General features: G+C 36.2%; 1 protein-coding gene across 22 annotated transcripts in view; it reads left to right on the plus strand.

The window, feature by feature from the left end:
• plekha5 (pleckstrin homology domain containing A5) overlaps positions 1-12,301 on the plus strand; it is a 171,514-nt gene that overhangs the window by 145,229 nt on the left and 13,984 nt on the right. For 16 of the 22 annotated variants that reach the window (XM_088923954.1, XM_088923939.1, XM_088923935.1 and 13 more), the window contains 6 exons: positions 816-869; positions 2,838-2,918; positions 7,394-7,456; positions 9,103-9,183; positions 9,346-9,495; positions 10,080-10,181. In XM_088923954.1, the coding sequence (XP_088780080.1) occupies positions 816-869; positions 2,838-2,918; positions 7,394-7,456; positions 9,103-9,183; positions 9,346-9,495; positions 10,080-10,181 (531 nt within the window). The remainder of the gene's footprint in view (positions 1-815; positions 870-2,837; positions 2,919-7,393; positions 7,457-9,102; positions 9,184-9,345; positions 9,496-10,079; positions 10,182-12,301) is intronic. The other 6 variants (XM_088923951.1, XM_088923943.1, XM_088923949.1 and 3 more) reach the window with 1 other exon arrangement.

The following is a 12,301-nucleotide window of genomic DNA, read 5'->3' on the forward strand; positions in this document are numbered from 1 at the left end:
ACTTATTTTGTGGTTAACAAAGGGGTTGTTAAAGAGATTAGAAAGGAAGCTTAGTACATGTGAATCTGTTGCTAACATGAAATTCTGCCCTTAATCTACTTAAAAGTATTCAACTTGGTGAGAATGTCCATTTTGTGGTTGTGCTTAAATCTGCAAATTTAGTTTCCATTTAAACCCCACAGTGCAATTCCTTGCTGTGTGAATTTTTGTCAATGTAGGTCACCATCAGCTTTGAAAGAAGGGTTAATAGTAAAAATGCATGTGTTCATTACAGCCCTGGTAGTTCAGGATTGCCCTGTGCATGTCAGAAGGAATGTGCAGTGATTTGTGTTGGGGCATTTATCTTAGTTTGTAAAAAAAACTGAAGGGTGGAGGAATTTTCAATCTTTTTTCATGTTTACAGAGGAACTCGGCTGTGAATTTGAATTACCTTTTGAGACAGCTGTCCTTCTCTTATTCGTTTTACTATCACTATTAATTTTTCATTGGGATTTGCACTCAGCACTGGCATCTTCAAGCAGATGGCTTGTAAGTCTGTTGAATGGCACACAAATCCATCTCATGATTTTCATGTGTGCAGTGTGTGAAAACGAATTAGGAGTGATTCCCAATGCTTTGCATGGTTATATTTGATGTCTCCAATATTGACTTTGACAACAAGCATAGTTTTAGCAATTAGAGCTCAAGTACTTTGTAATTAGTAAATGGGTTCCTGAGGTTTTTCCAAATAGATGAGCATGCTTTCTGCTTTTTTCTTCCTTTTTTCTGGCTCACTGTCTTCTCACTTCTTTTTTTAATGCTGCTGCCAACGCTAGAATGAGATTCTCTCACATCATCTGCAAAGGAACCTCATGTATTTGGATAACCAGGTGGGGGAAACTAAAGTATTTTCTTGCATTGCTTCTCACAAACATGAAGTATTATTCAGCATGATCGGCAGTGGATGCCTTATGAGCTACATTCCTTTTCAGGGTGTTTTTCCCTATGAACCTCTAAATACAGGTGCTTCAGCTAATAAGGAAAATTATTTTATTCTTTTCTTTTCATGATTGTTGCTCATTTTTCTGGGGGGTTTTTTCCCAGAGATCTCAACCCAATACGTACAGTAACATTTCCTGTTTTGGGGGCAATTTATTTTTCATGTAAATTGTTTTCTTAAATTTCGAAAGTCTAACACATTCATGTACTGTAGCACCATGTTTGTGTTACATGTCCATAAATGTCTTCTAATAAAAAGAAACAGCCTAGTTCATATAACCAAATAATCTAAACACATCAGGATAGGGAAGTAATGTAATGATTGATTTCAACAAAGGTAAGGACAAACAGTTTGCATTGAAACATTTTTGTCTTGATCCGCACAGAGGTCTTTTTATAAGCAAATACAAAGCTAGAGAATGCCCCACTACTTTATTCACTTGAAATTAATCCTTTTCATTAAAAACTATAAATTGTGCCATTTTACACTATGAAAGAGTGCTTAGCAGCCTCCATATTTCATGACAGAAGGAGGCTTTGCACGGATTACTGAAAGCCTGTGATCTTCACAAAATCTTCTCTTCCCACTTGTCATTACGTTATAGAGCAGAAGTCAGGGAACATTATCTCTTGTTTATAATATAGTAGTCAGATGGACGTAAAATGAGTCTCATAGCAATGGTAGATTTACAGATGGCATTTGGTGTGACTATTTCTTTAATAGTGGATTTATAGGGATTAAAAAAGGCATGAAGATATTTATCCGTCTTTAAAAGTTATTGAAATGTATACCTATATTTCCCTAAGTATATATGTATATTTTCAGTTTTTGACTCAAGTAATTTGGGTTCTCCTGTTTCTTTTATACAGTATGGGCAGTATGCAGTAAGAGGGGTTGGGAGAAATGTATGCTGCACAGTAAATACTATTCACTACTGAACAAGAACACAGAGCAAGACATAATATGCTATAGTTATGGGATGTGTTTTCTACAATACAAGCACTGGACATCCAGTAGTTAGAGAAGGTAACCAGGTTCCAAAATAAAGTGCAAAATTGTTTCAGAACAAAGTAGTTTTATGTAGCAATATGTTTAATTATTTGGTTTAATGTGTTTTGGATTTTTCAATGTTTGCTAAACATTTTAAAGCAGTACCATGCTGGAAACAATGAGTATTGTTACTATTTGCTGTTAGAATGTCTGAATTTTTTTGCTAACATGTTACATTCTTCAGTGGGAAGAGTATTCTTTGGATAGTCCTGACATATTCAATCTGGTGTTATATGTATAATATTTGAATAAAGAAAACAAGTTTAGATATGCAATACCTAGGTGCTTCAAGTTTGAAATCAAGTTAGAAAAGGGTATTAAATATTATTATTAAATATTATTTAATGGGATGCATGTATCTGTTAAGGATATTATCCAGAATGTGTAAATTACTCAGAAAAGTTAGAATGTCTGAAAAGGTCAGCTGTTGGTATTATTCAGCAGCGGCCTTTTGAGGAAAAAATAAAAATAACTTTAATTTCAATGGAAATTCAGAATATGTCTTGAGATTTTTTGTGAAGTGTCATGTTTCAGAAAATACTTAATCTTTTGAAGTAGGTTTACGGCTCTATTTTAATTTACTTTTAAAATTTAAGTTAGGCTCTTTGGTGTCTGCTTAAAAATACTCGACTAAGTAACAAGGAAACGGTGATCAAATTTAACCTTCTTTTCTGCTTTAACGTTCTTCCGAAGATGTCCAGTCATTCCTGCCAGTCATTTATCAGTAAACCCGATGAAGAACTTGTCTTTCAAATCTAGCAGTGCTGTGAACTGATGATTGCTTTATGCTCCTCCTGATTTGAAATAGATGAAAGAAAATGAACCTTTAATCATCATGGTTCACACTATGATTGAGAACTCAGCGCCAAGGCCACAACTGTACCAGCAAGTAAGGTCATGGAAAATGAATGGCTTTGCTATTGTCATCAACCCAAAAGTCCTTTTTTATTGACAACCTTCAGTCTTCCTGCCAGTGTACTCATGACATTTATCTTTTATTGTTTGTATTAAAGTACATCTCATTCATTGCTTTCTGTGGAAGGTTGGAACAGTGCTGGCATGGCTTATGATGTATGCTACTGTGTCAAGCTAATCCTCCCTCACTGTTAATTGCAATTGATGGGTTTTATGTGTTCTGGGTTTCTTTTTTTCCTTTTCCCCTTCTTTCAGACTTCATGCTTAGTAACACTTCTTTGAATTAGATCAGAGTTTACAGTAGTGCATCGTTGCTTTTGAAGAACCATGGGTAGATCAGCAGGAATATTATAAACCAGGCAGATTTTGGAGTGTTTTTCTGAAGCTAACAATATCAAATTAACATTTCCACTTGTCAGGATCCTTGGCTAAGACAAGGAAAGAGGAGCTTTACCAGTTCATTACAGCTCCTGAATATCTAGTTGAAATAAAAAGCACAAGAGTATCTGGTACATATTGTGTACTTTATATTGATCATAAAAGCCCATTTTGTACATTTTGTACTTCCTTAAAGGATATGTTCTTTCCCCTAATCAGTTATTAATCTCCCAAGAGAAACTGTGGTTCACGGAACCTGTTTTTTTGCCTCGTTCTTAGACTGCTCATTATGACGAAAAGAGTGTTTCTCTCTGTGTTTGTGGGGCATGAACAGACTGGTGTGGCAATACTGCATACACAATAAGCTGCTTGGAAGTTTTTGTAACTAGATCTCCACCACCTATTTCTAATAATTGAAAGCTCCAAAAACATTAAAACACCGAAACAAACGTGTGAGTGCAGATTAAGGGTGATGTTAAGCCTCGTGTACCGTACATCAGAAACCTAGTAAAGGTCATAGACTTTACCAACTCCAGGGTTGTTCATGTCAAACCATTTAAATTGTTTAAATTTTTGGGATGCTTACATATAGTATATGCACTGTAAAACTCAATCAGGGAAAATATTTGAAGTCAAGATGTGACAATGGTTCAGATTTCTTGAATGATATTAAGGGAAATATTTGTAAAAAGAATGACCCTGACTTTGAGTGCTCATCTTCTGGCTGTGAGTAAACCGACTAATCATCTGCTAAATATGATACCATCAGACCTGCATTACAGTGCAAGTGAAATTCTTTATTTGTGTTAGAATGAATCGTGCATGTAATGCATGTAAAATCACAAAATATGAATATTTTTAGTACAAGAGACAGTAGGAGTTCAGATTTATTATAATTTTACATAAGCACAGGAAACCCCTTTGTAGGAAGTGGAATAGTGCACTTGAGGTTCTGTACAGGTCATTGGCAGTGTGTCTTGGGACAGTAGCACCTGCCTAACACACGTGCAGTTCACACATTACCTGATTAATCAATATGATTAGTGCACAGTGGGTATATTAAAAGCATTTTTAGTACAGAGATTAGTATAGCAACGTAGTGAAAACTGGTGTGTACTGCTGGAATTACTGTGGCCATGATGTCATTGATTTCTGCTTTAAAACATAGCTCTCTTTCTGTTGCTGTTTTATGTGTTGCTGTCTTATGCCAGAGCAAAAACTGATTTAGTAAAAGGTATTTCACAGCCAGCTGGGAATTGCATTGCTAGTATTCTGTGGGCTTAAGCAAGTTCATATCCTCTAGTCCGAGATAAAGGAAAAGAAAAACCTTCATTCTGCTATAGAAGTTAAATTTAGTATCTACAATGGTTCCTGCTGCAAAGCTGTCATATACACTGCAAAGCTGTCATTTATACAGAATAGGCTGCTCTAAATAAATATAGGGCTATTTTCACAAAGATTTCATAGATATATTCAAATTAAGGGGATAATACACTGTACATCACGGGCTTTTTTACATTTACTGGAATTTTTTGTGAAAAGTTCATTGTGTATGACAATCAAGTTTTCCTGTTTCAACTTAGGACTTCATTTCAGGCAAACTGTTCCATTAAAAATGCTTAAAAGTAAAATGGAAGTTTACAAATTGTAAAAAAAAAAACCTCTATTGGTAAAAAAAATTATGACATTAAACCAGTATGACATTAATATGGCTTTATCATTTTGAGGAATTTTTTTGAAGTAATATTCGTACCAGAATGGAATTGCCAGTATCATGTAGAAAAGGGTTTTGCATTTAGAAACAAGCAGATGGAATTCTTGGATCATGATGCAGCCAGAAACCAAGTGAGAAAGATGGACTGTACATCTTCCTCTTGTTTGTGACCCTGTGCTCTGAATGATGTGCAATAATTAACATGGAGAAATGAATATGACACTACTCTATCTATACATAAAAGGAACATCTTAGAAAATTGGAATCTTAAGGGGGAAAAGAATTCATAATGCAAAGGTAGACGTAAAGCCATTTTGCTGTGTGCATCAAACAAGGAATCATACACATAAATAAACAGAAACTAAGCACACTCTGTTGTCATTGTGCAAGCGGTTTTATACACCGGGAATAAAAACAAATACAAAATGCACCACAGAGCGACAGAAAGGTAAGTGAAGTAGCACACTGAGCGATATGTGGTTTTTTTTTTGTGTCTCTAACGGATAATACATCCCAGCTGTATATTAAACTCCTTGGCCACTTTTGTATACCTGGGGTGTAAAAGTGCTGCTGCTTGTTCATACATCAGCACAGCATCACATTCCATTTACACCTGTTTATTCCAAAGAAGTGTCTGAAGTCATCATTTCTTTTTATCACACCAACCCTGCACCTGGAAATATTCACTGGCGTGTCTGCATGCTCTGTGTGGAATGTCTGAAATATTATGCTTGTTAAACAGATTTATGTTCACATTATGGGAAGTGTAAATAGCAGATGTTATTTATAGCAAAATGTGAATTCGCATACTGTATATGTACTTAAGTATCATGATTGTACTTTGCTAAATCGAGTGTGGCTGAATATAGATTTGACTCTCAGCCTGGATATAGCTTTGACCTCTGACCTCTCTGTTTGCCATTAGTCAGTAAGCAGTTTGTAGGAAATGTGGTTCTGTTTTGCAAATTGAATCATCTTTCAGCAAGTTAAAAGTTCCTTCGGTCCCAGTGATTTAACAATATTTTTCTGTCGAAAAGAGTTTCGTATATTATAGAGTACAGTGCCATATCATATCAGAGCTTTTGTCTAGGATATGACTTTTTTGAGATGTTTTTTTTAACATGTAATAACACTCAGCTTTTTTGTAATCGTAAAACATGTTATATCATTTAAAAAACAGTCTTTTTAGGTATAAGCTTTTTTTGAAAGAATATTTAAATGAACTGCATACAAATTACCCTCACAGTAGGCTGCCCTGCCTGGTTTTTCAACTGTATGAAGGCTGCTATTGAGGCGAATGCCTAATGCACAACATTCACACTGTGAGCGTAATTACTAGCTATGTCTATTGAAGCTACGCTGCAGGAAAACAAAAAGTAGGTTGTTTCTTTTTTCCTCAAACACATTCTAACCTCATAGTTAAAACTACAGTTTATGAAGAATTACTCCAGAAGTTACATCTTAATACCATGTTGTGGAAGTATGCATCAAGCTACCCTGCCAAGTTCTTGAAGCGAATACCCTAGTTTCTTCTTCCTTCTTTATAGAAATGGCTGGATGAGATCAATTAGCTAGATGGGTCAAATGTCCTCTTGTTGGTTAATGACTCGTATTAATGTACCGTATGTACTAAATCAAACCTTATATATTACGAATTCAAGATACTTTCTTCAGTTCTTAGAGACTGTGGGCATCCTTTATGTTATAAATATACATTTTCTTTGTGATAAAGATTTAATATGTACGGTTCATTTGTGTGATGAGTAAGGTAGGTTTGGGAAAGACTGATAAGGAACAATCTAGCTGGTTAGAGATGGCAATAAAAAGAATAACAGCAAAACAATGGTTCTGCCAAGAACTGTGTATTGTGCCACTGTTGCAGAGATATAAGACATTTTTTATCTGCTTAGAGTTGGACTTAATTTCCCCAGGAAAATAACCAGTAAATTGAATACATTTGAGTGTCGTATGCTAAGTCTGGCTACTGCAAGGAAAATTGAGCAGGTTGCGAGATGCAAATTTAGGTCTAGATGGAGTTCAAGATACCAGAGTATCTTATCTTCAGTTTCTCATTGTTTATAAGTTGGGTTTAAAATTGTACAGAGTTCCCAATTTGCATGTTTGGAGAAAACAATTTGGTAGCCTTAGAATTGGAAGAACCTTTTTTCATCATCTGTGAAAATGTGGCCATATTGTTAATGGCATGATTTACAGTGCTTAATTTTAAATATTTCTGTTTGCTCCTTGTAATGTTTTTGTTGTCCAATTTGATGGCGTGATTTTGATTCAAATTAATAAAAGAACAATTATGCTATTGCGCATTGCCTTTTCACTCTTACTCCTGCTCATTTTTATAGATGTCCCAAGATGAGTATAGGGATGCACCATATGTCTACAGGCCAGAAGAACTTGACATTGATGTAAGTAATTGCTGCTGAAGTTTCTACTGCTACTCCCCTCTTCTGAGCAAGGGTTTCTAATGGTAGATCTGAAGATGGAGTTTCATTCTATAAAATTGATAGGAGTTTCGGGTGTCCACATTCCTACTTTGCAAACAAAACTAACACAATGCTAGCATTTCTAGCTAGAGGGAGAAAAAAACTGTTTATGAATATTGAACCATAGATTTGACTATTTTACTAAGAAAATAAATGTAGAAAAATTGTGACCAAAAAAGAAGTAAACTCTAACCAATTTTCTGTTGTACAGGTTTCATAAGAAAGTTAAAATGTTATGAAAGTTAGGTATAAAGCTCAGTCAGACTTGCCAGGACACAGGTTTATTTGATCCAAGCAAGAGAAAATAAATGTGTATCTCCTTAAAATCTAGTGTGATTCGATCCTTGACTGTGTTGTGCTCCCATCTTTTTTTAATTTAAACACAGTTGTTACAAATTCCAAAAACGTGCTGAATTAAGTGGTATCCACGCTTGAATGATGCTGTATTTTGCATCAGACTTCATTATCTAAAAGTGCTTGTTAAGTAATCGCTTCTAAACAGCAAGGAGATTGAAATCTTAACTGTTCATGATGCGGAAATGTATTAAGATGAAACAAATCAACAAGAAAATGGCAAACAGTTTTCAAGGCTTCCAAACCTGCCTCTAGCCTTTCACTTGAACAGTGGAAGTGAATTCTAAGGAAGACAAGTCTAGAATGGTGCTGACCAAGCTTGGTGTTCATAGGCCAGAATAACTGTTGAAGAAGAGCGGTTAGCAGTAGGGGGCATGTCACCATTATGTGGGATATTATGGGTGTTAAAAGTATCGCTGCAAAATTTGAGGTGAGGTGCAAGAACGTTTAATAATAATAATCTGTATTTTGCATAGCACCTTTAAACTTCACAGTAAGAAAAAGTTTTTAAAAAACTTAGTTTGATTAAGTCTGCGAATTGTCAATTCTGTGAATCAATTCCTAAGACAGCAGTAGCTTGAGAACAAAATTCCAGATCCTCCATTACTTTTAGTGTTACGGAAATTGTTTATTGTGTCTGGAATGCTTTTCTCAGGAGCAGTTTATATTACATTTTGTTTATCAACATAGAAATAAAGTGTTGGTCAGGCACCCTTCCCGGTTCCCATAGGAACCACTTGAAAATACGCTGAATTTGTTGTCATTGGAAAGATTCCTACCAAGTTTGTAGACCATTGGCCAAAACGTTTTTGAAGAGTGGCTAGTGTTACAGGACAAGGTGGGAGATGACCCAACGTGGACAAATAAATTATCGATAAGCTCAGTTCTGAACCAGGTCTGAATCCTGCAGTTTTCAGTCATTCAGTGGGGGTAATTCTAAACGATGGTAGTTTGAAAGGTCACCTGTTATGATTTGCACAGGAGCCCCTTTATAGTATAATTATAATGATAATTGCCTAGTTAGGAGTTACTTGGCTAAACAGTCGATGCATTTCATCAAACTGTTGCCGAACTGCTGTGGATGGGAAAGTAGTGGCAGCATCTTGAGTAGGGTCAGTCAGAAGCAGGTTATAGATATAAGGTTACAGAATTTAAATAACTGCTGCAACATCAATATGCTATTAAATTGGTTTTTTTTAAAAAATTATTTCCAGGCTAAGCTTAGCAGATTGTGCGAACAGGACAAAGTGGTTCGAACACAAGAAGAAAAGCTGCAGCAGCTTCACAGCGAGAAGGTAAAAAAGACATTCCTATCTTAGCTTCAGCCGTGTGAAGTGCGTGGGGACTTTTGACTGCCGCACATACAGTAAGCGTTGCTCTGCCAGATTCCTTTGTGGAGGGAGCATTTTGTAACTTTGTTTATGGAGTATCGCTGTTTTTCCGGCCTTCTGTAACAGCACACTTTGGAGCAGGCGCTCCTGGCTGCGAGTCAGGAAATCGAGATGAATGCGGACAAGCCGGCAGCGATCCAGAGTGTGGTCCAGCAGAGGGACGTGCTACAGAGCGGGTTGCTCAGCACGTGCCGAGAGCTGACCCGGGCCAACACAGTGAGTGACATCGCCTGTAGACGCAGGGGGGCGCTGGGACACGTTCACAAAGCCTTTTCTGCCATCCCAACATTAACAGCCCGTCCAATCCGTGAAGAGTAAAAGTTCTGTTATCACAGCATCACAAAGAAACAGCGGAACTGCCTTCAGGGACTCTTAAATTATCATCGTAAAATATTCATGAGTCACTTTGCAATTCCTGTTTTATTATTAGAGATAACAGGTGTAAACATACTTTGGTTATAAATGTTTAATCACTGTAGCCCAGAGTCTTTGAAAAACCTAAATTTCTAAGGTAGTGTAGGTGAGCCTTGTTGTATTTTTAATCTCCAACCTAAAATAATAATCATCCATTTCTCTTCTAAAATGGCAAAGCACCATAAATGCAAAACATGGAGCAAATGCTGTCCATTCTGATACTCATTAGTTGTATCTTTAACGTCTCACAGTAAATGTGTAAGCATGTTTAGTGTGTTGTAAATTTACAATAAAGAAGTCTGCTGAGATACATCATCAAGATTAAGTAGGAATCTTGAGACTACAGTTCTGTATAGTTTTATAGCAAACTTTCTTAATCTTCTTAGGAACTGGAAAGGTCTTGGAGGGAGTATGACAGGTTAGAGTCTGAAGTCACTATGGCCAAGAACAATCTTCATGACCAGCTGGAGGCTCTTGGGAATCCTCAGGTATGAACTTTACTTCTACAGTCGCAAAAACACAGTACATTAACTGTGTAGTACACAGTACAAAAACAATACATTAGTATTAAGACACCTGCATTTATGTTTTCAGATTTTTTAGGTTCTCCCCACTACATAAAAAATGAATTGTAAAAAAAAATGTATGTATGACGTTTATTTTGTTTGAAATAGTGGCTGGTACATTTTCATTTACAGAAATATAAAAGCATTTGTAAATTGCTAATAACCAGCAGGGCTTTTTTCATTAAATGTTTTTTTTCCCCAAACCTGCTGATATTGTAGAGCACAAGAACAGTCACATGTCAGTGTACCACTGAAAACAAATAAATGTAGAATAGAACGGACATAGGGATCGGCAAAAACATTCTGATCTTGAATTATCAGAACTCATACTGATTGTTCTTGTCTTCATCTTGCTTTTTTGTTTTGTACACAGTCACATGATTACATTTTGTCTCTTAGATTCTGTGAATCTTGTTTTTCTCTCTTTTTTACTTTCCTTCCTTCTGTTATTAATAAATGGATGGTATACCATGATTTACTGTGCCTTGCATAAATATTCAGGTCTTCTGCACAGATTGGTTAACTTGTAAATATGAAAGAAAAATGAAAGTCATGATGGCACAAGCATTCAAACCCTCTTCTGTGGCAAACCTAAATTAATTGAGGTGCACTAGTTTATCTTATCACACTGCACTATTAATTGAAGGCCACTGTCTGTGTGAAATAATAGTGCTTCCCGTGATTACAGAGTAAATACACCTGTCTCTGTAAGGTCCCTCTGTCAGACAGTGCATCGCAAACAAAGATTCAACCGTACAGACCAAGGCATTTTCATAACTCATAACTGGCAGTGCACCGCATATGTATTCTCTTGACATCTCTGCTCCAGTAGCACGTTAAGTGGTGCCTTGTAGAGCCTGTATAAATGGTTTAAATGAATTAAAACAAGAACAGACTTTCAGGTGATTGATGGAATGATGAAAAGGCAAGCCATAATGAGATCTGGAAGAAAGTTTTTCTTCATGTTCTTCAAGAAAGTCCAGGTATTTCTCCTGGATGTTTTTAGACCTGGCTAAGATTCATTATATCCTTGGTAAAGTCTCTCATTGCATAACTACTGTAGCACTCTGTGTCCTTCAAAAGAAATACCTGTTAATAATAAGAATCTGGTAATTATCTTTCCTGCCTTGGGGGTTCTACTTGAAAAATGTCTAGAGTTAAAAATGTTGAGTGAATTAATGAAGGGGTACCTTTAACGGCAACTGCAAAGTCAGTTACACTTTCAGATATATAAAGACTGCGTTCGTTAGCAGAGCAGAAAACTTAGTTACACAAACTTCACTTTAGGAAAAAGATAGAACTTGATAAAACATAAGTATCGTGTAGTACCTTCTTATCCTTTGTTTAGTTTACATATCTTAATGTTCATTCTGAATAATGACAAAATACCTGCAGGGTATGTACACAGGGTTTATGCAGCAAAGGGTTTCTGTACATTTTACTTCACTAACTAAACAGTCTTCACATCACTCTTCAGCTGGCACTACTATAGTTTTGATGATAAAATAGAAGAATGTAAAAGATTGATTTTTCTACAAGAGTGTTCCTTGTTTTTGACATTGCTTTGACAGCAATGTGAATGTCAGCCTATTCCTTACGTGACAGCTTGTATCATGAGATGAATAAGCCAGCTGACACAGTGCACAAACACAGGTTCCTTGCTAATGCCATGTATTCAGCACTCTGTCCATAACATTGGGATTTGATTATCTGTCCAGTTATTGTTATGTGATGCACCTCCTTAGGATCAGTAGTCATAGATTTTCATCACAAAAGATACATGAATCTCCAGTGCTTTCAAAGTGTTTTTTTTGGCATCAAAGTGCCATCTGTGTTAAATACACAGATGTGTCCACAGTGTTAAATACAGAGGCAGTGGACAAAAATGGAAACACCAATGTACTTTAAAATTACCTAATAAGGCACAGATCCACCACATACAGCCAGTATGGACTCTATGTTCCATTCCATAGTCTATAGTCTACCAGTCATTCCATAGTCTACCAGCATCTGGAATCCTACAGGAGGGATGTGACACCTTT

Source organism: Atractosteus spatula, chromosome 8 (genome assembly GCF_055471065.1).
Source record: "Atractosteus spatula isolate fAtrSpa1 chromosome 8, fAtrSpa1.hap1, whole genome shotgun sequence".
In the NCBI taxonomy this organism is placed as follows: Eukaryota; Metazoa; Chordata; class Actinopteri; order Semionotiformes; family Lepisosteidae; genus Atractosteus; species Atractosteus spatula.